This window comes from Quercus robur, chromosome 1, assembly GCF_932294415.1.
Source record: "Quercus robur chromosome 1, dhQueRobu3.1, whole genome shotgun sequence".
Lineage (NCBI taxonomy): Eukaryota > Viridiplantae > Streptophyta > Magnoliopsida > Fagales > Fagaceae > Quercus > Quercus robur.
Genome location: NC_065534.1, coordinates 10,980,713 through 11,008,380, shown reverse-complemented (window position 1 = coordinate 11,008,380; position 27,668 = coordinate 10,980,713). Strand labels below are relative to the sequence as shown.

General features: G+C 33.8%; 3 protein-coding genes across 30 annotated transcripts in view; all 3 read right to left on the bottom strand.

Moving 5' to 3' along the window:
- LOC126720609 (disease resistance protein Roq1-like) overlaps positions 1–1,133 on the bottom strand; it is a 45,904-nt gene extending 44,771 nt beyond the window's left edge. Inside the window, exon 1 of one of the 2 annotated variants that reach the window (XM_050423250.1) lies at positions 214–1,133. In XM_050423250.1, the coding sequence (XP_050279207.1) occupies positions 214–728 (515 nt within the window). In that variant the 5' untranslated portion in view covers positions 729–1,133. The remainder of the gene's footprint in view (positions 1–213) is intronic. The other variant, XM_050423239.1, reaches the window with a different exon arrangement.
- The window catches only part of LOC126720533 (disease resistance protein Roq1-like), a 101,573-nt gene extending 81,750 nt beyond the window's left edge, over positions 1–19,823 (bottom strand). For 2 of the 24 annotated variants that reach the window (XM_050423048.1, XM_050423041.1), the window contains exons 1-4: positions 18,859–19,811; positions 13,269–14,367; positions 12,864–13,172; positions 11,921–12,778 (exon numbers count right to left, since the gene is read on the bottom strand). In XM_050423048.1, coding sequence (XP_050279005.1) covers positions 11,921–12,778; positions 12,864–13,172; positions 13,269–14,367; positions 18,859–19,376 — 2,784 coding nt within the window. In that variant the 5' untranslated portion in view covers positions 19,377–19,811. Of the gene's footprint in view, positions 1–6,116; positions 6,135–6,873; positions 6,925–7,397; positions 7,470–8,561; positions 8,932–9,022; positions 9,114–9,298; positions 9,414–9,633; positions 9,847–9,979; positions 10,116–10,482; positions 11,847–11,920; positions 12,779–12,863; positions 13,173–13,268; positions 14,368–18,858 lie in introns of those variants that run through there. The other 22 variants (XM_050423081.1, XM_050423059.1, XM_050423090.1 and 19 more) reach the window with 22 other exon arrangements.
- Positions 1–27,668, bottom strand: part of LOC126720629 (TATA-box-binding protein) — a 51,557-nt gene that overhangs the window by 18,740 nt on the left and 5,149 nt on the right. For 2 of the 4 annotated variants that reach the window (XM_050423343.1, XM_050423317.1), the window contains one exon: positions 26,025–26,400. In XM_050423343.1, coding sequence (XP_050279300.1) covers position 26,400 — 1 coding nt within the window. In that variant the 3' untranslated portion in view covers positions 26,025–26,399. Of the gene's footprint in view, positions 1–3,005; positions 3,347–4,903; positions 4,978–26,024; positions 26,401–27,668 lie in introns of those variants that run through there. The other 2 variants (XM_050423333.1, XM_050423322.1) reach the window with 2 other exon arrangements.

Here is a 27,668-nt window from a genome sequence, read left to right as displayed (position 1 = left end):
GTTGTGATTTGACGTTAAAAACCAAATTGACTACAATTTAAAAATAACAAAGGCCAAATTGTATGCTACCAAAATATATGGACCAAATTAACAATAAATTCAAAATCTAGAGACTAAAATGATATTTTTGTCTTAAAAACATTCAACAGAAAGTATCTATAAATAAAATCAGGAAAAATGGTAAACAAAAAATAAAATAAAATAAAATCTTACTCATCCCGTAAATCCCATCCAGAGATACCAGAAACTTTTGTCACAACATCTTTCCAAGTTTGCACATTCTCATTGTTATCGTTGAGATGTTTTGCAAAAGATTCTGCAAAAGTCCCCCTCAGTTTGCGCACATCACTAGGATCCACATCATAAAAAACAGGCAGAACTGTCAGCTTCTTCTTGTCCATGCACTCGACGATCTTTGCTAGTTCAGTCAAGCACCAACTCGACGAAGCGTAGTTTTTAGAGAAAATGACGACAGCAAATCTTGATTCTTCAATTGCTCTCATGAGTTCTGGGGAGATGAATTCTCCTCTCTCGAGACTTTCATCATCCCTAAATGTGGTTATGCCATTCCGTTTCAACGCTTCGTATAGATGGCTTGTAAATTTTTTGCGCGTGTCAGAGCCTCTAAAACTGATAAAGACGTGGTATTCGTACCTCAATCCAGGCACAATAGAAGAAGAAGAAGAAGGAAAACATGAGGATGAGGAGGAGGCCTTTTCTGTGCCCATAGAATTGTTGTCGGGAAATATACTAAAGATGTGTATTAAAAAAAGTATTCAACTAGTTTTAAAAAATTAACGCACGAAAGGATAATAAATTAGGGAAGAAGAAAGCAGAGCACTGAATGGAGTGTTTGTCAGTGACAGAGAGCACTGGTGCAGTTATACATCGTCTGCTCGCAATCAAGTGCATGAAGGACTTTGATAGTAAGACTTATAGATCAGAGCAAATTTATCTTTTGAGATCGAAGCTCACAGATCGGAGCTCTCTCTTGACGTTGACCGGTGGAGGACTTTGGCACTCGTCTGTGGAGGAGTAGATCTGGGTTGGTAGGAAGAGGGAGGAAGAAAATTCAGTGCGTAGAGAGAGTGAGAGAGAGAGAGAATAATCAACCGAAGGAGAAAGTGAGACAGAGATTAATCATTTTTTCTACTTAAATCGATTTGCCAGCGGCAGCCACAAAAAAGAAAAAGAAAAAAATATCGGCAAGTGCCTTCAGTCCCCATCTTCAAAATGAATACGTGTATGGTTAGAATCTTTATCTGCAAGTGGCTTCAGTCCCCATCTTCAAAATGAATACGCGTATGGTTAGAATCTTTTCTACAAAAGCAAGCAGTGTAGGCTGTGTAACATTAATTCCCACTTCCTCAGATACGTTAACCAGACTCTTTTTCTTTTTTGCTAAATCCTAGGCATTGTTCTTATCATTTTTTGTTATTTGACTTTTCTTATTATATATTGTGTATAAATTTTTGTTACTAAAATAATTAATATATCATGTGACATTGTAAATGTACCTTACTAAAATATATTACTATTTATCATTTAGGGGATGTTTTGGTAATGTTCTAATAATATTGTTTGTATTTTTTGAAAATACGTGTGGATGAAAAAATGTGTGAAAATACATGTAATATTATTTATATAATGAAAACCGTTGTTCTAGTTATACTACCAAACAGCCCCTTAATTTATTGATAAAATAGTACAACATGTATTCGACTAACATTTACCTTTATCTATAGTACTTTCAGTAAAAAAAAATTCAGTTTCAGTAAAATAAACGGATCTTTAATAGACCCTTAATGTATTAAAATTTGATTGATAGTTTGTCTACTACTTAACAATCTTTAGATTATTAGTATTTTTTTTTAAATTTTAATCATATATATATATATATATATATATTGTAGGGTCACGATCTTTTCAGGCCAAGCCCAAGATGCATGGAACCTTAGACCAGTGAACCCAATACAACGAATTTGTAAAGAGTGGGTCAAAGAGCTGAGCTTTGATATGTGAATAACAACCAAGGTATTCCCCATGGGCCGAGTTTAATAGAGAGAATGGGTCCTCAACATGATCCGAGGAGCTTTTTCTGGTGCTTCTCACGTGTTGGGGGTCTCTCCCCCTTTCATCCCCCCTTTTGTTAAGCTGCGCTTCCTGCATTTCATACATTACAAATCCAATTCAATGGTGTGTTGTCATTGGATTCAATGCAAGAGACTTTAAATTTTTAACCTTTCAATGTAAAATAGTGAGAGTAAAGCTCGATATGGGGCAAGTGATGTGATTCACCACGAGGACGGTATAATTTCTCCTCAAATAAACCCCATGTTGTGTGCCTATTATATGCACCAGGCAAAACAAAACCAAAAAAAAAAAGTCTGCAACTCAACATGCATTGCAATCTGCATTTGCAACTGTCACAGTGCACACGCGTTGCCAACTTGAATACCAACCTGGCTGGCTTCTGTCGCTCCAGATTCATGCACTCTCATTTTCACTGTGGTTAGCTCAAAGAAATTGCCAAGAGGAGATCAAGTGGCATGCAGTTTGAATTGAAATGCCATATGCCACAACTCACACGGTTGTACTGTCTTACTTGCAAACAATGAGGGTTTGAAAGAGACAAAAGTACCGTGCCTACAATATTAATTCCCTGCACATTTCCAGTTTTGACTTTGAATGGGTCTTTTATTTTCTTTTTCAATCACACAAGTAACTACAGTTAATATATTATATATATCTCATTTAGGCTGAAACTCTATTGTATCTATATAACTTTCTCTCTCGATTATCTGTATGAGACCTTAATTCAATCAAGGGCTGGTGATCACATTCACTTCAGTAATGTCCCACGTTTGCAGTGCTAGTACGTTCAGATAGAATAACTTTTTCCGTTTATTTGTTTATGTCCAGCATTTTAAAAGCTCTTTTTTTTCCTTTTTCTCACTACAATTATAACATCCAAATGCACCAGCAGATAGCATCATAGCACGATAGAGTCCATTCAAGTTTCACAAAATTACATTCAATCCAAACTGTCAAAAGCAAAAGTCCAACATAAAGTTAAAAATTCTTATTCTCTCTCTTCTCCCCATCTGTTTTTTTTTTTTTTTTCCGTCAACAACTCTGTAAAATATATGGTTCTTCTCCCACTACTACGTCAGAGCCAAGAAAATTAAATGCAGACACTGAACACATCTTTTTTAACTTAAAAACCAGAGAACCGATGCACAATTTGCTTTTATATTTACAGTTCAATCCAGGCTCGGCAGCTACATTGCCTGGTATTCCACCTCCTAACTTTTGCAAACAAGATCTGGCTTCTCTTCCACAAAATCTGCATCAAATTTTAAAAAAAAATGATCTGAGTTCACCTTGGTATACCTGTAAAACATTCCTCCAAAAAAAGAAAAAAAAACATTCCCACAACATTCCTCACAAGCCAAAAAATGCCGACAAGATGCCCCTGTAAAATCAAGGGCATTAAACTCAGTCTGTTGTCAGCATGGGCTGTGAAAAAATCAACATCCTCAATTGTACTCTACAGAGGGGGAGGAGCCAAGGACAGGACTCTCCTAACATCCTCAATTCCCCCATCAAATCCCATGAATCCAATCTGGCCAGAGGTGATATACAGTTTTGTTAAAAGTACACCAAGTGCACCTTAGGCACGCTTAAAGCTCAAAGTCCCAAAATCTAAGCGCTTTGCTTGGCCAAAGCAAAGCCCGTTTCAAGAAGCACACCTTAGGCACGCTTTTTTGGCACTTTTTGAAGAAGCACAAAGCACACTTAGACACGTTTTTCTGTTTTATTGCTAAAAAAGATATATATTATTAAAGTAAAATTGTTTGATCTTGAAGAAAATGACATGGACAGGACCATCGACTTATCATACAAACGCTATTCTTAAGGAGTTGTATTATAAAAGCAATTTAAAAAAAAAAAATTTAACATGTCAAAAGATAAAAACAAGGCTAATATACTATTCTCTCTTATGCTTTTGGCCTTGGCCTTTTAGATGTATGTTGATGGAACTATATACATCATTTGATCATAACTATCGTGTATATGTATTTTATAAAGCACAAGACAATTACAAAAATTTTATGTTTAAACTTTCTATGACTAAAGTATTATCATACTGTCCATTAATAATTATTTTCGAATTACTATATTAAAATTTTAAGAAATTGAAATAACTAAAGTAAAATTTGAACTTACAAACATTATACAATTGCACTTACTTAAAAGGTAAAATATTAAAAAGCTTGAGTTTTTATTTTATTTTTATTATATATCATGAATAATTCTATTAGAGGTTATAAGATAATATATTTGAAAAAGGTGCTCTTTACTTCAATCAAGTGCACAGTTGCTCTTTGCACCTAGGGCTCTTGGCACCAAGAGATCTGTGCACTTGACTCTTTTACCAACACTAGTGATATGTGTACCACTTTCAACCCTTACAGTAAACAACCTCTAAATGGAACCTCAACACCTTGAAATAATCAAGTTCAAAATAAGATGGGACCCAAAATTATCTTTTAATCTGCAGTGCTCAATTTAATAGTCTAGAAGTTCTTGTGAAATGAAAAATACTTGTGCTACTACAATCTATGACAGTCCAACCAGTCATAATTTCCAAATTTTAATCTAAAAAATCTGATTTAAAAGGGTTATGAAATTTTAAGGACTCAAACCCATTCCCCAAGAACTTATGAAGCCAACCTTCCCCTGATACCTAATAAATCTCATTTTAAAGGGTATTATGAACATAAATACCCTTTACTGAAAGATTTAACAAGGAATCTGTAAATAAGAGTTGGATTTAGCATGAATAATCTGGTCCCTGCACCATGGATCTTAACAAAAATATTACAATTATGCAACATACCATTGCTGGTTTTTCCTGAAATCCGTAAGCACCGGGTTTATGTTCTCAAAGGCTGTATAGGTCTCATCTCTCACCTTAAGATTCGAAATGAAACAATGCTGATCAGATCCAACCAGAATAGCATATAAAACCTGGGAGGGCAGAACAAAAAAAGGAGTCTAGTGATATCACCTTAGCCCCAGTAAGAACGATTTTTCCTGACACAAAAATAAGCAGCACAATCTTTGGTTGTTTCATGCGATAGATCAACCCTGGGAACAGCTCTGACTCATACTGACCACCAGAATGAGAACAAAATCAATTTCAATTCTCAAATTTTTAAAATTGTTACAAAACATGGTTAAAAATTTACAAGTCCAAAAAGATACCTAAACAGAATCATTTATGACTCAACAATTATCAAATCCTTTTTGAGTATTTCTTATACCCACCCAACCCATAACCTCACCCACTCCTACAAGGGGAGGAGGTGCCATTTGGGATAGAGCTCACTGGCAAGTAAATTTTTTTAAAAATGGGATACTTCTAAAATAAATTTCAAATGTCGCAGGCACCAACCAATTTCTTAGAATCATTACTACAAAATAATCTTTCTACTGTTTCCAGCCAAGTCCGTATTACAACTGGCTATTTGATGTCCAGACAATAATGTTTGCAATAATTTTAACTTCTGAAAGGCTCAATTTACATGTAACTTCATTTTCCATAGTATGCGTGCATGCAGGTATGCATATCATAGGTTCCATGGAAGTGTTTAATTCCAAGAATGGCCTCATAAGACAACCTATCCTCCAATCATGGCCACTTCAATGGGCAGGGAAGGAAAAGGAGAACATTGCACAGGCTATTTTTTGGTAATTACATTCCAAAGTCTGATAAATCACACACAAATACCAATAACAGCTCTTGATATTTAACAGTAAGAACAATTAACACAGATGGACACACAGCCATCACTTACACTAGAAAGCACCATGGGAATATGCCAGTCCTTCAAGCCTGATGGGGAATTTAACATCACATGAACCAACTATGTTCTGAATCTTAAAATCCTATAACAGTGAAAAGCATCAATGTTAGACAAATAGTAATTCTTTGTAAAATACCAAAGCTGCATGTGTCAGTATGTTTTATTACATATACATACATAAATGACACACAGAATTGCACTGAAATTAATTATTACCTTGAACTTAGCTGGAAAACCAAGCTTCTGTATAATTCGAGCATGCTGAAAAGCAGAGATACAATGTCAGATTCGGAAATTCAATATTAAAACAACAGCATTAAATCCTAAGACAATTTGCATTTCTTTTAGTGACAACATGATGTGAGCAGGGAATTAACCATTTTTAATCACATTGTTGTAAAGCAAGGAACAGTTTGCTTGTAAAGCGTATGGGCATGTATAATTTCACCGTTCAGCTCTGTCCACATTTGCATGAATTTAAGTGCTAGTTTGAAGAGACTAGATATCTGAAAATTAAAGCCAAACTACAAACAACAAGCTATAGGGTTCTGGATACTCTTCTGCATCTCCCAGATGGCCCTATGTTTAAAAACTTATGTATGCAGCTGCCTAAAGGTTTAAAGGCATGCATTATAAAGTTGAATACTGTACTATTTCAGCTGAATATATTGTACTGGTTACCACACTGATATACAACCCTAAGGTAACATTTGCCAAAGATTTGGGGGCATTGATCTGTTCCAATTCCAATTGCTTCAGCTAATTTTACTGTTTTGTGCAGATACCAATTCGTATTCTATTTTGAAAACTTTACAGACCGAAAAGGTTATTTTGATAAAATTGGTATGCCCTAATATTGGAATGAGGTTATGCGGGGAATACACACACACAAAGGATAATCCCAGAAAAGTACACTGGAATGCACCAACACCGAAATATTTCATTCCAGTAAACACACCAAATCGGCTGCCAAAACTATATTATAACTTTGATCCATTACCTTCCGTGCTGCCAACTTCGACTGTTGTTCACTCTTAGCTCCGGTACAAACCTAAACATTTGGTATTCACATAATCATTAAAAAATCTTAGAAAAAAAAAAAACAGCAAAGATGCCAAACAATGTATGTCTATTTTAAAGAGAACAACATAGCAAGCTTTCAGATAGAAAGCACCAACTTAAGATTCCAAACAAAGAAAATTTGCTAAAATGGTGGATTCATTTAACAACAGGAGGAACAGGTAGCACTTATTGGCCTCATCCATCCACAAATTGAGAAACAATTTTTCTCGTCACAAATTTCTAAGTAAATGACACATAGATGGGCTCATTTTTTACTTATCAGTCTAGTACAGATCAATGAACCGTACATGTTAATCTTCAAGAATAGAGATTTTTGATTGAGAGAGAGAGATAACAACAAAAACAAACCCAGATGGCACTTTAAAGGCATATAAAACAGCATATAAAGAGAACTTCTACTGTTGTACTTAGAAAGGTACCCAATGCTTGGTCAAAACTTACCATCTTCCCAGAGGCAAAAATCAAGGCTGTGGTTTTTGGTTCCCTTATCCTCATAATAACGGCAGCAAAACGCTGCAAGAACACAACAAATGTAAAATTTAAATGTTATTGATATAAAACCCAAAACACAACTCTAAGTGAAACAAGAAACAAGCTTAGCAGATTATCAAAAAAAAAAAAAAAAAAAGGATTATCAAAAAAGAAACAAGCTTAGCCATCTTTATCAAATCAAAACCATTAAAAAAACAGGGGAAAAAAAAGAAAACAAAAAAGAGGAAAAATAGCTTTCCGGAGTCATTGAATTCATAGAAAATCAATGGCTTAAACCAAGCTTTCATAGAGTAAGCAAATATAATCCAATGTCGACTGGATTCAAAAAGGATAAACAGATAAGGAACACCCAGCACTATGGTTAATAACACCCCCCCCCCCCCCCCCTCCCCCCAAAAAGAGAGAGAGAGAGAGAGAGAGCCATGCCCACAAACGTCCCATACCTTGGGATTGTATTCTGCATTACGAGCTTGAAGTGCAACGGCCTTAAGATCCAACTTGCAGTCCAAATTTACTGTAGACACAATGTTACTTAAGTGACAAAACTACCATGTTATAGGCTACAATTTCTGGGAGTAAATAACATAAGTGAGTTATTGCAATGTCCAATTCATTAACAGAGCCACGTACAGGAAGGGACAAAGTGATAAACTGGTCTTTTATTTTATATAATCTGAAGATCATGAGGACACAATTCTATCTAACCAAGAGATCCATATCCATCAGAAAGCTGAATTAATATTCAACTCTTCCCCCAATATACATCTCCAGGCTTCAGTGCTCATTTTTTAATTAAATCAGAGTAAGAAAGTAATAAAATCTATCAAGAATAAGCAACTAGAATCCACCCAAGTACAAGAAATTGTGTCTTTTGTGTGTGTGTGTGTGTGTGATAAACTTATTTGAATCATAAAGTATCTAATTATTCAGAAACCAGCCAAAATCAAAGAAAAAAAAAAGGGTTGAAATGTTAGGCTCTAGTCACACGTCCATTCTCGAGACAGGAGGGACAGAAAATCATAGTGAATGCAGGAACCAAACAAAGAGTTAGGCAAACCCCAGCATTTACATTCAAAACACCAAAACACATGCACACTCATTCCCACAGTAGCCAGAGCACAACTGTAATTCATATTGCTGGATACAAAATGTCAATCACAACAAACATACAGCCACACCATAACATTAACATTGTATGTTATTTCTAATGATCTGCTCCGGATAAAGAAGTCTTCTCAACCTTCCAGGATATGGGTCCTCATAGGAGCAACCGGCTTCACTCTTTTGCTTATCATTTGGAGTATCACTTGCTACTGATTGATGGATGAAATCCATATTGTGAGAAGGCTCATCAGTAGAGCACTCAATGATTGTTTGCCCAAACTCTTCAAGCTCTTGAGGGAATAAGAAACCTCTCCCACCCACACTTGAGCACCATCAAAAGTGGGAAGTAGCTTACAACTGAAACCTCAATGTGACTGCACTGATTCCAAAAAACAAAAAATAATAATAATCTGAGAATTACCCACAAGGTAAACTCTACATATCAGCATGTTAGAATTCACAAGACTAACCCATAATTCAGCACTGTCAAGCTTGGCAAATTTCTAGCACTCGAATTGTCAATAAAGATGAATCCTTAGTTGATAGCAGATAATCCCTCAACTACAAATATTTTACAGAAAGAAATTAATAATACTCATCGAGAGCAACAAGAGTGCAGATTTTTGCAATTTCTTCTTTTCATTTGATTTTACAACGACACTGGGATTGCAAGCATCTATTGCATTCTCCTATGGAAAATTGTAATAAATACTATAAGGAGAGACTAAAATGAGTGTGGATTTTACCCTCCCATAATTGAACTAAAATGATGAGCACACAACAGTTGCACCTATCTTCTTGTCTGCTAGCAGGGCGACAATTTGTCCTCACCAACAAAGTCCAATCAAATGGCCCTTGTCACTGATTAAAAAGAGAGAAATGCAAGCATATGCGAATGAATTTAAGAAGAAAATATAAATATACAGCTACAAATAAACAATATTCTTTAGAGTGAGAAAGATGGTGACTTTTACACAATGGGCTCCCCCATTAGGACTGAACTAGTTAAAAGAAAAATTACTGTCAATTCAGGATGTGTAATGTGTGAAGAAGGAGAAGAAACATTGGGCTACTTATTTACCAAATATCCATTTGCAAGGGCATTGTGGTTTGCTTCACCCTTGAATATCAGAGCGGACTCAAATCCATCTGTACATCAATGGCTGCAGATGATCTTAGAGGATTATAAAGCTGATCATGTTCATGGAATGTGACTTGTACGTACAGGAAAGTAGTGCTATCCTCTGGACAATATGGATAAACAGATATCCATCATGCTACAGTGAGAAGGTTCCTAATAGAATTAACCAACAGAACAGAAGGAACAGAGCAGATAGGTTCACAATAGATGTTTGAAAAATCAGAATAAACTGTAGTAAATAATATATATATATTTTAAAAAGGAGCAACTAGAGTGCCGAATTTACCCTCCAACACAATTGAACAAAAATGAGTACCATACAATAGATGTACATGCTTTCCCGTCAGCAAGCAATGTGAGTATGACACAGTTTCTCCATTCCAACAAAGTCCAAAAACTTCCTCGTACCCAATATAAGGCAACTAGCAGAAAGAGGAATCACAAATTACTTAGGGTTTTACTAAGCATATGTTATACATTAATAAACCATTTTAGAAAACTTTTAGAGCATACTTTAGTAAATTACTTTAGAAAACTTTTTATTAAAAATTAAAAGAGTAATTAACTTTTTCATTTTTATAAAAAAAAAAAAAATCCTAAAATAGATTACTAAATAAATAAGAGTATACATTAACTGAACCAATCACTTAAACTCATATGGCCTTGTCACAATTTAAAAAGAAAAAGATATGCAAGCAAAAGCCAATGAATTTTTAAATAATAATAAACAATTAAAAATACAGCTGCAAACAAACAAGATCAGTAAGAGAGAGAAATATGATGACTTACAAAAAATCAAAGATAGAATCTTGTAGAGTCATCAATGCTACAATTGTCACTGGGATTCCTCTTCCTCACAATTAGGCTCCGTTTGGGAGTTTATAAGGGAATGGAATAGAATGGAATGGAATGATTATAAGGGAATGGAAAGGAATGGAATGGAATGAACTAAATTTAAGTAAGGGAAAGGAATGGAAAAGAATGGAATGGAATGGAATTAAGTAACCTTGTTTGGATGTTTTAAAATAAAGGAATGGAAAGGAATGAAAATGAATGGAATGTAACTAATCTTGTTTGGGAGCAACATGGAGGGAATGGAATGAAATCATTTTCTGATAATATTACTATTAGATCCCTATTTTAAAATAAAGAGTTGAATATATAGGGGTATTTTGGGAGTTTTAGTAAAAAAATCATTAAATCTAATTCCATTCCCTCCCATTCCTCCCAATTTTGGGGGGAATGAAAATTTGAGGTTTTAAGGGAATAGAGAGGAATGAGTGTTTCCTCCTATCCATTCCATTCCCTCCCACTTAAACTCCCAAACAAGGGAATGAGCTTTCCATTCCCTCCATTAAAACTCCCAAACAAGGGAATGGAAGAATATTCTAAAATGATTCTTTTCATTCCTTTCCATTCCATTCCATTCCCTCCTCCCAAACGAGGCCTTAGAGTCGCCTTGTCCTTGTGTGCATAAATTCCCAATCCAATTTGCAATTAGATTAGGGTGTTGTATGTATCCGCTTTGGCTGTGGCTCGTCTACTTCATTAGAGGTACCTTCTCCACTAGGTCCTGCCCCATCTCCTTCAAAGTCATCATGATTTCGCTTAATTTTGGTATCTTTTGCTGAATCGTCTAAATTATCCTCATAAGGAGTGATGCTGCAGCTGCTGGACCCAGCCATGTTTTTTTTGAGATCTTCAATGTCTTGCTCGTATACCAAACGGGCTCCCCATTTCGTCACCACCAAGCCTGGACCCACAGTGCTTATTCCAAGTTTAATCTGACTCAATCGATTAGCATCGATTTGACTCAATTCCTTGTCCCTTTTCCTTTTGAACGGAGCATATCTTATCCAAAGGTGACATGAATCAATCTTACCAAATTGTTCGGAAAGACCAACACTTTGTATACTTTGAGATCCATCGACAGAACAGATAAGATGAATCCAATGTGTAGCTTTGTAAAATTCCGAAGGAGGTTGGTGAAGTGAAAGATGGGGGCGGATTTCAAAAACAACACACACTGCGATTCCCGTATAATCTGAAGGCCCTTGTAGATTTAGTGAAGTCCCCTCACTTTGATGGCTAAACCATTTCGGAATTTCACTTCCGGGTATGATAAAATTTTGGTAACTTAAATCAAAAGGACTCTGAAACACACAAATCAAGATGTTTAGAACTTCACAAGAGATAGAGAGAGAGAGAGAGAGAGAGAGAGAGATACCTGAATGTAACGTGCCAGCATTGTTGAGAACATGTCACCGAAACTTTGATTCTCGATCAATTTGACGCAGTTAATAAGATAGAGATGGGGACTAAAAACATCTTCTGGTCTAAAAGGTAATGTTTCCAGCGAGGTACAACCTTCTGCCTCAAAATACTTAATATTTGATGGAAGCTCTGACAGTAATCGTAGATCCTTGCAATCACTCAGAAAAAGAGTCTCCAGATTTGACAATCGAATGATATTTTTAGGAAGGCAATCGAATTTATTTCCCCTTAGATTTAAATGATTTAAAGATGACAAACAGCAGCCAATAGCATCAGGGACTGTCTGAAGATTGCAATAACTTAGATTAAGCTCTGTCAAAGAGGATAAGCTTGATAAAGCTCGCGTTAACATGCCCATGGGATCTGGACTCCTTTGGAATAAAGGAAAATTGAGGATCTTTTTGGATAATAGAAAAGCACATCCACCAATAGATAGTTTTTTGAGATTTTTTAAGGGAACGGAGGACGAAAATAGCCCTCTTATAGCAGTTCCACTCACATCTAGCTCCTCTAAACCTTCAAGATTTCCAAGGTCTTCTGGCAATTTCACAAGTCTTGAGCAAAAAGATAAATTGAGAGTTTTTAAAGACATCAAACTACAAATTGCATTAGGAAGACTTGAAAGGTTTTTGCAACCATTCATATCCAATTGAATAAGCTTTTTGAGCTCTCCAACAGATGCATGAATCTTGCATAGTCTTGTACAACATTGAAGAATTAATTTCTCAAGATTTAAGGCTCCACTAAGGTTCGGGATCTCAATTAACTTTTGAGAGTGACTCAGGTCAATGAGTTTTAACTCATTTAAAATCTGTTATAAAGCAATAAATAATTAGACAAACTCAAGCCTTAATAAAAAGGAAGGAAAAACAAATTAGCATAAGTGAAAATCTTACCATAATTCCTTTCCATAATTTTTCAATGCCACTGTAATGCATTCTCAATTCAACAAGTTTAATTGGTTGGAAATTGGTTGGCATGGATTTTAAAGGATATCCATGCCAATCTATTATGCGCAACTCATTAGAAAGATAAATGAGGCCTTGTGGAAGTTGGACGTGACCTCTATTATGGCCTCGTTGAGGTTCTACATAACCAATTTTAAGAAATCTCAAAATTTTCATCTTTGAAAAGGCTTCAGCACTTAAGCGTTCATTTTTATCCACAGGCATCTTTAGGACTATACCTTCAACAAACTCTGTTCCCTAGAAACCAAGAACAATAAAATTAGGAAAAATCTTGATAGAATTTGAAATAATATATATACTTCTCAAAATTCAAGTTTAGACTTGTCAACTTACAGTATTATTTTTCAATACATGCAAGACATCCTTATAACACCACAACCTACTACGTTTACCAGGCTCTTTAGGGGATTCACAACAAACAATGTCTTGACCCATTTCTTGTAGCAAATCATGCATCGACAAAGTTCCATCTGATGCAATGGTTATGAGAGATTTGTCCATAAGAACATAAATATCGCAGTCTGGATAGTGACCTAAACTTTCTAAAGTATCCCTTACGCAATATACTTGCTCTCCTTTAAAGAAACATGCAATATCTAAAAACAATTCTCTTTGTGTATCCTCTAGCCCAAATAAACTTATTTGAAGTATTTCCATAATGTCTCTATTAGATTTTGCTTCTAGTTTATCTTGAGCACTTCTCCATGCATCCAGTTTTCTACCAAACAATGAAGAACCTAAAACTTCGAGAGCTAAAGGAAGGCCGTTAGCATATCTCACAAAATCCATAGACAAATCCTCATAATTTTCTTCAGGATAAGGTTTCTTGAAAGCCTTCCAACTAAAAAGTTCCAAAGCTTCATCTTCATTCAGCTCCTTAGCTTCATATATATGTTTCACTCCATGCCTTCTCAACAAATGCCTATCCCGACTTGTTACAATGATTATACTCCCCGGACCAAACCAACCACCATTCCCTGCTAATGCTTTTAGTTGTTTTTCTTCATTCACGTCATCAAGAACAATAAGAACTTTTTTATTGCATAGTCTAGTGCCTATGACATTAATTCCTTCATACAAATCATGTAGATTTATTTCAATTCCTATTAATATCTTAGAAAGAAGTATTTTTTGCAAAGAAACTAAACCTTTACTTTTGGTATCTTCTCTAACATTTTCAAGAAAGCTACAAGCTTCAAAGTCACTATAAATTTTACCATAAATTTCTCGGGCAAGAGTTGTTTTGCCAATTCCACCCATCCCACAAATCCCAACAAAGTGGACACAATCCAACCCTTCACGCATGCATAAATCCAACATTTCCTTCACACGGGAGTCCATTCCAACAAGGTGCTCGAAAACAATTGAGAATTTATGATTCAATTCAAGAGATATCCTTTGAATGATTTTTTGGATAACGGTTGCTTCACTCCTGCAAAGAATACGGCAGAACAATAATTTGATAAGGCAGACCTAGTTTAGGGACGAAACGTTCAGCAAAAGTACAATCTTAGCTTTGCTAATTAGCAAAAGGGGAACTCTAAAAGTGTATAATATAATATATACATGGCACAAACTACACATGCAATGTTCTTCAACCAAAGTCCAATTCTTCTCTCAAAATAATACTCCTAAAATAAAACCAACGTCCAATTCTACAGGGGACAAAGAAAGTTGTCATGTGGCCAAGTAAAGAAAGTGTTGTTACTAAGAACATAAATTAATATATAAATTACATCGCATAATTTATAGAATAATTATTTAGACAGTGATATTTCACTAATTAGAGAACAAATAAAAAAGATATTCCCTAGTTGGTGTGCATCATAATATCTTATAACAAGAAAAATAAAATACTGTCAATTTCATGAGTTTGAGGTGGTGGAGTTAAGATGTGGACTAGGTCGTTCTTTTGAGACAACAAACACCATCTAGTAGACTAGCAATTATGCGTGCCACCCCACGATACAATTAAAGTACTAATTATCCTTACAAACTTACACCACTTATAGGATAAGAAGCACTCAACAATAATATTATTTCAAAAGAAGAGAATATTGAATAAGCAAGAATTTTAACAATTTGATGTTGCGTGAAAAATCCGTAACAAAAACCGATATTTTTCTCTCTTCTCAACACCTATGGCCGGGCATGAGATCCTCTTATAATATTGTAATGAATCTATTCCATTTAAAATTCTTTATAATGAGTTTATAAATGACTTCACGTTTTTCCTCTTTTCAATTGCTTTGCCTCTGACTATCCTCACAAATCAAAATAGTAAAAAGTCATATAAATATTAGTAACGTTATTCATGTATAGAACATTAGAACTTGTTATTTGTGGAAACGAATTCTAAGATATAATCAGTATTAACTATTAATCAGTCATAAAACAAACATCCAAACATGGTAAATTAAATCATTCCCCCTCCTTCCCCTCTACTCCCCCTCAATCCAAACAGAGTATAAAACATTGGGCAAGAATATATTTGATAAGGAGAGATTTTAAAGTCACTAATGCCAACGTTCAACTCATAATTGATATCAACAAGAATATAATTAGTTAATTACTATTTATATTTCAATTTAAGAATAGGAAAGAAAACGTAAAGTCCATCAATAAAAAGCTGATCTTATTTTTTTCTCTTAATTGACCATTTAATTCGGATTATATAATAATTTTTATAAAAATATTCCAATAGTCCTCCACTTACTTTTATCAAAATGTATGTAAAATATATATACGAATTTTCTAGGTCAAGACTCAAGATAGAATAATATGCATAATAAGAGTGTCAGACTTGAAACCTCACTTAGTGCTTCAACAATGTTATTTTAAAGCCAATAGTGATATTAAGGGTCCGTTTGGATACATCTGAAAACTGAAACTAAAAACTAAAAAACACTATAGCAAAATAATTTTAAAATATATGAATAGTACCGTGGGACCCATTTTTAATGAAAAAGTTACTGAAAAGTGAAATTTGTGGGTCCATGAACAGTGCACAGTGTGCACTGATTGGCTGAAAATTGTTTAACAAGTCAAACTTTGCGGCTACTGTTCATGAACAGTGCATGAACAGTAGCCGTAACAGCCCTAAAACGCGTGAAAAAAAAAATGGAAAAACGCAGACGCAAACGCTTTCAGCCGAATCCAAACGTACTCTAAGACATTTCATCACACACATAATATTTCAGTACTCTGCCACTAGCTTCTAAGCCTGCACATTACAGCCTTGTGCTTGATCCCAGCTTTCATTAGAAACTTAGAGAATTAGCCCTATCTCATAAGAAGTAGCCTCATTTCCATGCTCACTTAAGTAGATCTATCAAGGATACTCTCGTAACTCTAAGATCCCATTCATAAGAGCTATAGACCACATTAAGAGTTTTTCCATTTTGATAGAAAAACCCATCCTTTATTACGTTACGAGATACAACACTTACACCATAAGGAGTGACAAAGAGTACTTGTACTTAAAATCTAAATTATGTGCATATTATTCAAACTATTCTATGATTCGTTTTTCCCTTGAACTTAGTTCTTGGGATCTCCAATCCTATGTAAGGTGTCCTCATTGATAGTCTAGTCTTCTTTTTCTCCTCGATGTTCATTTAGACATGGTAATAGCTAGAGAGTTTTTCTTCTCATACACAACTTGACACAAAAGGTCTAGATTATAATGGTATTAACAATTGCAAAAAAATTATAATTTTTGTACCACTAACTTTTTTTTTTATGCTCAACTTTTTTTAAATCACTCTTGCCCTTTGTGGATAATTGTTTGCAAACTTCTTATTGTTTTTTCATCATTTCTCAACTCATATACATATGGCAAGAGATGTAAATCTATAGGCATCTAGGTAGTAGGGGTGTTTGGTGCAGTTTTGGGTCATTTTTAGCACAGCACTTTGCGATGCAGTTTGGCAAAAACCATCACCGTATGGTTTGCACCACACCTCAATTTTGCAATCACATGTGCAGTGTGGTGCAGTGTACAATGTGCGGTTTGTCTAGTCTTAGCATAGTACATTTTTCAAGATGTCAAGGTTAATTATTAGTTTACGATTAATAACCACAACAATATGACAATAAGTGTCAAAGAAATATAAAACTTAGGTAAAAAAAAAGTAATACAAATATATACAAGACAAAAAAAATCCAAGACAAATTGACAGTAAACAAAAAGTACCACACACAATTATTCATGTTAAACAAATATAACACGTAACACTAAAATGCTTAACAAACAACCATAAGGTCTATAATAGTGTACCATATACACTAGTCATGCCTACTGAGAGAGAGGGTTTTAGGAGAAAATGGTGAGTGTGAGAAGGAGAAATGAATGAAGTTTTGAACTTTTGATTTTGTATTTAATCAAAACGAAGTCGTTTTTAACGTGAAACATGAATGCGCTAACACTAGGTTGGCCACTTAATTTAGATAATATTAAAATTTTAATATATATTTAATGTAAATATATATATATATATATATATATATATATATATGTTTATATGTAGTTGTGTGCGGTTTATTATCATAAAACGCACATCGCACCGCATAGTCTAGTGCAGTGCAATTAATTTCCACTTGTAGTGCGGTGCAATTATTCCATTTGATGGGCAATTTTAGTCATTTTGGGTGTGGTTGTGTTGTTTGAGCGGTTTGGTGAACACACCTGGTTAATAGGCTCTAATTACTAGGAACCACTTTTTGGAACAAAATAAATGTTCATAATTTCACAAGAATAAGGGACTCAATAATTTTACAAAACTTGGCATCATTATACCACAATTGTCTAATATGAATGTCTACACAATCTCAAATTTTTTCAGGCACAAATTTAAGTGTCTACTTGAGTACCTTGGCACTAAAGATAATATTAAATTATATTGTGGTATTATTGTATCTCCATCATACAATAGGAAAACCAACCTCAATTGACATCATCGTTCTCACTTAACAACAGGAATGTTGTTTTTTCCATAATTCTACTTTTTTCACACTCTGGCCAAAAATAATTTTTTATTTTTAATTCTCAAGAGGATTAACATAGTTGAAAATTATCATCTACTCTTTTATGAGTCTCAAAAAATATTTCTCAAATAATTTTTTTTTTCAATCTTATGTTCCATAATTTTCAATACTCCTACTATTCGAGAAAATTTAAATTAAAACGTGTCATATATAATTCATAATTTCCAACCTCAAAAAATTAAAGACATGGGAACTTTTCTCAAAATGATCAAGTTTCATAAAATAGAAACACTACATTTCATGAGGTTTATAAATAAATAATCATGAGATTTTTCAATTTCACATTAGCATTTTTTTTTAATGAAGTACAGTAGTATTTCTTAATAGTGTATCTCTCAATTTTTATGGTAGTTAAAAATAGGTGAAATAAATACTATTTTGGTCCCTATGTTTTGTGGCTATAGTTAATTTGATCCCTAAATTTTGATAACAATCGATTTTATTTTGTAATCAATTTAGTTTCTACATTTTGGAAACAATCAAATTGGTTCTTATTTTTTTTCAACTTAAAGTCAATTTGATCCCTGTTATTTTTAATTTATAGTCGAGTCCAAATCTAGGTTTTTTTTAATTGCTAAGTTGATATATGTATTTATCAAAGTTAGAGATTGGTAAATTTGAATTGTGTCTTGATGTTTGGAAACCAAGAAAGTGAAAGAAAATGTAAGGAAAGGTGTGATTTGACGTTAAAGACCAAATTGCCTACAATTTAAAAATAACAGAGGTCAAATTGCCTATTACCAAAATATATTGACCAAATTAACAATAAACTCAAAATCTAGAGACTAAAATGATATTTTTGTCTTAAAAACATTCAACCGAAAGTAACTATAAATAAAATCAGGAAAAATGGTAAACAAAAAAAATAAAATCTTACTCATCCCGTAAATCCCATCCAGAGATACCAGAAACTTTTGTCACAACATCTTTCCAATTTTGCACATTCTCATTGTTATCGTTGAGATGTTTTGCAAAAGCTTCTGCAAAAGTCCCCCTTAGTTTGCGCACATCACTGGGATCCACATCATAAAAAACAGGCAGAACTGTCAGCTTCTTCTTGTCCATGCACTCGACGATCTTTGCTAGTTCAGTCAAGCACCAACTCGACGAAGCGTAGTTTTTAGAGAAAATGACGACAGCAAATCTGGATTCTTCAATTGCTCTCATGAGCTCTGGGGAGATGAATTCTCCTCTTTCGAGACTTTCATCGTCCCTAAATGTGGTTATGCCATTCCGTTTCAACGCTTCGTATAGATGGCTTGTAAATTTTTTGCGAGTGTCAGAACCTCTAAAACTGAGAAAGACGTGGTATTCGTACCTCCATCCAGGCACAATAGAAGAAGAAGAAGGAAAACATGAGGATGAGGAGGAGGAAGAGGCGTTTTGTGTGCCCATAGAATTGCAATTAAAAAAAACTATTCAACTAGTTTTAAAGAATTGACGCACGAAAGGTTAGGGAAGAAGAAAGCAGAGCACTGGACCTGGATGGAGTGTTACTGTTTGTTAGTGACAGACAGAGCAGCACTGGTGCATTTATACATCGTCTGATTGCAATCACGTGCATGAAGGATATTGATACTAAGACTTACAGATCAGAGAAAATTTCTCTTTGAGATAGAAGCTCACAGATCGGAGCTCTTTCTCTACAGTTGACTTGGGTCGTCTGTGAAGGAGTAGATCATGGTTGATAGGAAGGGAGAGGAAGAAAATTCAGTGTGCAGGGAGAGAGAGAGAGAGAGAGAGAGAGAGAATCAACCGAAGGAGAAAAGTGAGACAGAGAGTAATAATTTTTTCTACTTAATCAATTTGCACGCGGCCTATTCAGCCAAAAAAAAAAAAATGTATATATATTTGCAAGTGGCCTCAGTCAGTGACCATCTTCCAGTCAATAGCAGAGTATGTGTAAATAAAGTTGAAGTGGGTGTCCACTGTCCACTCCTCGACTCTTTAACTATAAGGAAACATCGTAGCAATGACTGAAGTAAGAAACAGAGTAGGAAGCAGCAATACCTTTTTAAAATACAAACAACAATCTTATTGGAAGAAAATCCCAATTAAAAAAAAAAAAAGTGGATTAGTCCTATCATGTTACCAATTAAAAAAAAAATGTTAATAGAACAAAATTACAAAAAATTAATAAGTAATTTTGCATTTAAAAAATAAAATAATAAAATTAAAATAACATTCAAAAATTAAATACTTTTTTATCCCACCAATAACAATAAAAATTTGTCACATAAAATTTGTTGTGAAAATATTTTAAACATCACATTTCAATTTAATTTTTATCCAGAGCCAAATGCATCAGCAAGCATCATATGGAAGTCTTCCCATGTGCATCGACTATACATAAGCAACTAGCCCTACCCTTATAACTAAACGACAAATACCTATTTGGTAGTGGTGCTCACCGGGGCCACCACCACCTCTTGTAGCTGTCAGCCTCCCCTTTCTCTCTTTACCTTTTTTCTATTTTTTCTTCCTCTGTTTTTGGTTGTATCTAGGTTGTTTTGGTGACTGGGTTGAATTTGGGATGCGAAGAAGCTTGATAATTTGGCTTGGTTTTGAAATTTGGGGCATTTGGGTGGTTGTTTTGTACATCTGGAAAAGTAAAGTCCATAACCAAGTTGAAAATGTTACTAAAGGAAAAAAAAGAGGAAATAACTTTAAAAAAGGGTATTTGGGTCCTGTTGTAAAATGAGTGATTTTTAATGCTCCATGAGTCCATAAAACTTTTTTTTTTAGAGGGTTTCAATTTATGGCGTTCGCTTTTAATAATAACTCTTTATCATCAGACCAAAACACTAATTAGTTTTTGGTGTAGGTAGGGGGATTGAACCCTAAATCTCTTATTCAAATATCAAAAAATTTATCAATTAAGCTAACTAGAACCTACGAATCTATAACACTTAACTGCTTCTTTAGCATGCTTAAAGCAACAATACTTTATTAATAAAAAATTCAATCTTGAACAGCACCCAATAACAATAGCCTTGTTCAATATTTGCTTTATGGGGACACTATTTGTAAACCAAAATATCTTAAGAGGAATTGAAATATGTATATATATATATATATATATATCTTCATATATATAAAGCGGGGATTTCATGCAAGAGAGTATGATGTTTTGTTTTGTGGTGCTCCCTTTAAAAAAGAAGAAGTAAATACTTGTAAGCCACATTAGAAATAAAATATAAAATTGGGACTTTTTATTTCCTTTTGTTCAATGTTTCAAGACTACTTTGTTTTCATTAATCCAATGTTTCAAGATTACTATTTGTTTCCTTTATTTCAATGTTTCAAGACTTTTTTTCTCTCTTACACAAAAAAAAACTTTTTGCATTTTCATTCACCCTTTTCACATGTTGCACTTCTACTCCTTTATATACACATGCCTACAGCCTTTCATGACATCTCATCTCAAATACACCCAAATCAAGGACAATGTCATATACCTTTAACATTTCAACAACACCTACATAACTCTAACATTGTTGTACCATTTTATCCTGACCTGTATGAGTAGGCTATGACCAAAAAAGGGGACTTGCATTTTTTATTTAGTGATGAAAGCTTACGGGTTTGATATTGATGTCAGATGTTGTGGATTTTGTAAAGGCTGTGATTGGCTTTGAGTCTTTGGGTGTGTGGGATTTTGGTGTGGAAAAGTCGTAAATATATTTTGTTTTAAAAATAAAGAAAAATAAAAATAAACCTTCTAATTGATTATTTATGAAGTTAGCTTCTTTTTTTCTTTTTTTTCTTTTTTTTGCTATTTTGTGAGGTATGAGCTATAGTGATAAAAATAAAAATTGATGATGATTTCAAAGTTTTTTCCTATGTTTTTTCTGTTTTTTTTTATCATATATATATTTTAAAATTTTTTAAGATACAAAAGTCCAACTAAAGGAAATTAAAATTTGATAAATGAATGTGTTTTTAGCCAATTTCTCTTTGTTTAATCACATTCTCTTTATGCCACAAATGATTTCCTTCATTTCATTAAGATAATAAATTGGGCGTTTGAGATTGGGATCTTCATATTTGATTGTGTGTAAGAATGAGTGGTTAAGGAAGTGTTTGGGAGGTTGCTTAAATTTATGTAATTTTAGGAATATAAAATATTTTATACTTTAAATTCTTAATGGTAGATTTTAATAGTCTATTTGTAACAATAAATATTATTTATTACTTAAAAAAATAGAGTCTTATAGTGTTAGACAACTTTTTAAAAATAAAATATGAATTAAGAAAATCAAGTTTCAAAGCATTCAACAATATTGTGGGCAAACATAAATATTATACAACAAAATAAGTATTATATAATATGTATGTTTTAATATACATAAAAATAATTTCAAATGAAATTAAAAAGTATTCAAGCGTCGTGCGAGACATGAACTAGTATATAAAAAATGGAGGGCTTTAAATATTCATTGAGATTGGCAGATTGCTTCCTACTGCGAGCCATGTATGATTTGTTGTCCCTCTCTCCCCCTTCTTTGAAACCGTTTCAAATCACCAGCTGGTTGGTTTTCTTCACATGACCACTATAAAGGACATTGGTATGGCAATTGAGCAGATGCAGTGCCAATATGTGAGTTGGTCTCAATGATCATGGAGATAAGTAGTTAGAGACCTGTGTGATTCGTGGAAATATATAATTATTTTGAAATAAGGTATAATATATTATTTCATTCTCTAAAATTTATCCTACATAATTCGTTTCTCTAAAAATTAAACAATTTATAAAAGTAATTTCTATCTCTTTTTACAAATATATAATTTTATCATTTTTGGTATTTTTGATTGATATTATTATTTTGTAAAGTGGTTCATATTCTTCTAACTCTTGTTATTATGCATTATATATATATATATATATATATATATATATATATATAATAAATAAGGGTATTCATACCTCTTTGAGTATCTAACTATTCCCTCGGTAAAGGTTGTCCACAGCCACCAATAACTCCCAGAACCAACCGACCCGGTGCCGCTCGAACTGAGACAGTCCCAATCAGAGCAACCTGCAGTCGGCAATGGGTCTATGAAGTCAAAGCCCGAAGGGTGCGGGTCAAGTGGCAATTTTATGATTCAAAACCTAACGAAAATCGAACCGACCAAAGGTCTTTCATAGTAACACCATCCCTAATCCTCTCTCTCTCTCATCCTCAAATTTGTCTAGATCCGACGAGATCTTGTCCAGATCCTTCAAGATTCGTCAAGATCTCATCGTTATAAAAAAAAATCTATGCCAGACCTCAATGGATCTAGCAAATTATCTGCCTCATTAACAAAACTTGAAACCAACCAATACAGCCCAATACCCAACGAGACCCGAATTGGCCGATCTGACAAGTCTTCTTAGTCGGTTTCGGGTTACTTTTTTCCCTACTCAAAGTTTTCAGGTCAAGTTCAAGTTGGGTACAAACCCGACCCATGGACAGTCCTACCCTTAGTGTATGAAATCTCCTGTCCCACACACCTCAAGTTATTACATTTTCTTAATTTCTTTTGGTAAAACTAAAATTTTTAGTTTCAAAATTCTCATTCTCTTAAGGAGATTATCATAATAATCAAAACTTATCACATAATTACAATTGATATTACTCAAATGATTGATAGGCACATTTAAATACATAGCCATGTAGACTGTATTTTGTATAAACTCAAATTCTCACTTTCAAACAGATGAATGATTAACTCAAAAAAAGAACAAACCAAAGTTATAAGAGGAAGAGAGAGGACTTGTGGTGGGAAACTCAAAAGACACAAAAATACAACACCAGAACACATTAACCCAAAGTAGCAATATTTAAAAATATAAAAATTCATCAACCTAAAATAATGTTGCAAGAAAGAATTAAAAATCTAGAGAGAGAGATAGCATAGTCACCTTTTTTTCAGAAGAAAATATGAGAGAGTGCAGTATTTTCTTCAACTTTAAGAGACAAAGATAATAGCTTTATTTATTTTTAGTTTATACTTATAGTCACCCAAAATAGACCGAAATTAAGCAAATGGACTAAAGTGGACCAAATGGACCGAATTGGATGAAATTAAACCAAATTGATCAAAATGGGCCAGATTGGACCAAAGTGGGTGTTTATTATCTTTACCTCTTGAAGTTTATGAAAATGGCATATGGTTCAATCTGACCTTGAATATTACATTAGCATACAAAATTACAAATATGAATACAGTGATGATATATGAGTTTTTTTTTTCAGATGAGTATGAACTAAAAATAAATAAATAAATGGTGTCTCTAGTGAAACTGTTTGTATTACATGTATTTTTTATTATAAGTTCTTAAGTTACATTTAGGTTCAAAAACATGTAAAGTCATGGTAGTAAAAAGTGATGAACCTATCATGATTAGTAAATTACAATTAGTTCTGAAAATGTGTAAAGGCATAATACATTATTGCATGCATTAATATGTGTGTGTGTATTTTAAATGATGGAAAGAAAATAATGATAACTGTGTTACATAAGGCCCCAAAAGGCACTAAATAGCTAATAACAGAATAAGCCTATGTTAACACCAGATACATAACAGAAGCACAACAATACAATCTTCAGATAGTTAAATTTTTGGCAGCGAAAAGCAATTACAATTTGCTTCTATTGAAATTTAAACCTTTAGCAGTTATGGATCCAAATAACTTCTTAAAGCCATCACCAGACATGACATTTTCTCTTTTTGTTTTGCCTTTTTAGATGAGGAAGAAGGTAGTCATGGAAATGCTATCAGCTACTGCCCAATATAAACATACAGAAATTATGACAAGTGGAACATGAAGGGCTACCATTACCATCACCTTTTTTTTTTCTTTCTTTTTTCTTTTTGTGGGGTTAAGGTCTATGATCGTCTTAACAAAGACTTGATTCAATTTTCAGTACAAGAATTAAATTAAATTATACATCCTTTGGAGTCGCAAGTCCACAGCAACTGTAAAAATTTAAAGTTCACATTTTCCAGAAACAAGCTAGTCTACTGAATCTGAAAACAGACTAGGCAATACTAGTGAGGTAAGGAAGACCAATTTGTGTGCAGACACCCAATAGAGTATACAACAAAGGATGGAGCTCCACAATTTTCATTCTTCCAAACAACACCTCAAACATTATACTTGTAGTTTAAAACCCCTTGTTTAAATTAACACTATATGTGTTTTAAAATTTTCCATAAAAAAACCATAAATGCAAGAGACTTCGAATTTTCATACATTACAAATCCAATTCAATGGTGTGATGTCATTGGATTAAATGCAAGAGACTTCAAATTTTTAACCTTTCGATGTAAAATAGTGAGAGTAAAGCTCGATATGAGGCAAGTAATTAGATTCACCAGGAGAACTGTATAATTTCTCCTCAAATAAACCCCATGTTGTGTGCCTATTATATGCACCAGGTAAAACAAAAAAAAAAAATGTCTGCAACTCAACATGCATTGCAATCTGCATTTGCAACCGTCGCAGTGCACACGCATTGCCAACTTGAATACCGACCTGGCTGGCTTCTGCCGCTCCAGATTCATGCACTCTCATTTTCACTGTGGTTAGCTCAAAGAAATTGCCGAGAGGAGATCAAGTGGCATGCAGTTTGAATTGAAATGCCATATGCCACAACTCACACGGTTGTACTGTCTTACTTGCAAACAATGAGGGTTTGCAGGAGACAAAAGTACCGTGCCTACAATATTAATTCCCTGTACATTTCCAATTTCGACTTTGAATGAGTCTTTATTTTCTTTTTCAATCACACAAGTAACTGCAGTTAATATATCATATATCTCATTTAGGCTAAAACTCATCATATCTATAAACTCTCTCTCGTTTATCTGTATGAGGCCCTAATTCAATCAAGGGCAGGTGATCACATTCACTTCAGTAATGTCCTTTGCAGTGCTAGTAACCTAGTACGTTCGGATAGATTAACTTTAACTTTTTTCTGTATATTTGTTTATGTACAACTTTTTAAAAGTTTTTTTTTTTTCTTTTTCTCACTACAATTATAACATTCAAATGCACCAACAGATAGCATCATAGCACAATAGAGTCGATTCAAGTTTCACAAAATTACATTCTATCCAAACAGCAAAAGCAAAAGTCCAACAGAAAGTTAAAAATTCTTTTTCTCTCTTTTTTCCCCGTCTGTTTTTTTTTTTTTTTTTTTTTCCGTCAACAACTCTGTAAAATATATGGTTCTTTTCCCACTACTACATCAGAGCCAAGAAAATTAAATGCAGACACTGAACACATCTTTTTTAACTTAAAAACCAGAGAACCAATGCACAATTTGCTTTTATATTTACAGTTCAATCCAGGCTCAGCAGCTACATTGCCAGGTATTCCACCTCCTAACTTTTGCAAACAAGATCTGGCTTCTCTTCCCACAAAATCTGCATCAAATTCAAAACAAATGATCTGAGTTCACCTTGGTATACCTGTAAAACATTCCTCCAAAGAAAAAAAATCATTTGCACAACATTCCTCACAAGCCAAAAAAATGCCAACAAGATGCCCCTGTAAAATCAAGGTCATAAAACTGAGTCTGTTGTCAGCATGGCCTGAGAAAAAATCAACATCCTCAATTGTACTCTACAGAGGGGGAGGAGCCCAGGACAGGACTCTCCTAACATCCTCAATCCCCTCATCAAATCCCCCGAATCCTATCTGGCCAGAGGTGATATACAGTTTTGTTAAAAGCACACCAAGTGCACCTTGAAGCTTAAAGCTCGAAGCACGCCTTAGACACACTTTTTGGCACTTTTTGAAGAAGCACAAAGTATGCCTAGACACATTTTTCTATTTTATTGCTAAAAAATATATATTTATAAAATTAATTTTTTGATCTTGAAGAAAATGGAATGAACAAGACCGTTGATTTATCATACAAACACTATTCTTAAGGTGTTGTATTATAAAAGATTTTTTTTTTTTTTTTTTTAAATTAACATGTCAAAAGATACAAACAAGGCTAATATACTATTCACTCTTATGCTTGTTGGTTTTGGCCTTTTAGATGTATGTTGATGTAACCATATACTTCATTTGATAATAACTATCATGTATATGTATTTTATAAGCACAGGAGAATTATATAAAATTTTATGTTTAAACTTTCTATGACTAAAGTATTATCATATTGTCCATTGATAGTTGTTTTCAAGTTACTACATTAAAATTTTAAGATATTGAAATAACCAAAGTAAAATTTGAACTTACAAACATTATACAATTGCACTTTGGCAAAAATTAAAAAGTCAGCTTATTTTACTATTCAACTTATTTTTGCTATTATTTATATACCTCACTGCACACTATTTCACCGAACATTTCCCTTTATCTACAGTACTTTTAGCAAAAAGTTTTCAGCTTCAGCAAAATAAACGAATCTCAAACAGACCCTATATATCATGAATAATTCTATTAGAGGTTACAAGATATTATATTTGAAAACGGTGCGCTTTACTTCAATCAAGTGCATGCTTGCTCTTTGCGCCTAGGGCCCTAGGTGCCAAGAGACCTATGTGCTTGACTCTTTTACCAACACTAGTGATATGTGTACTACTTTTGACCCTTACAATAAACAAACTCTAAATGGAACCTCAACACCTTGAAATAATCAAGTTCAATATATGATGGGACCCAGAATTCTTTTTTAATC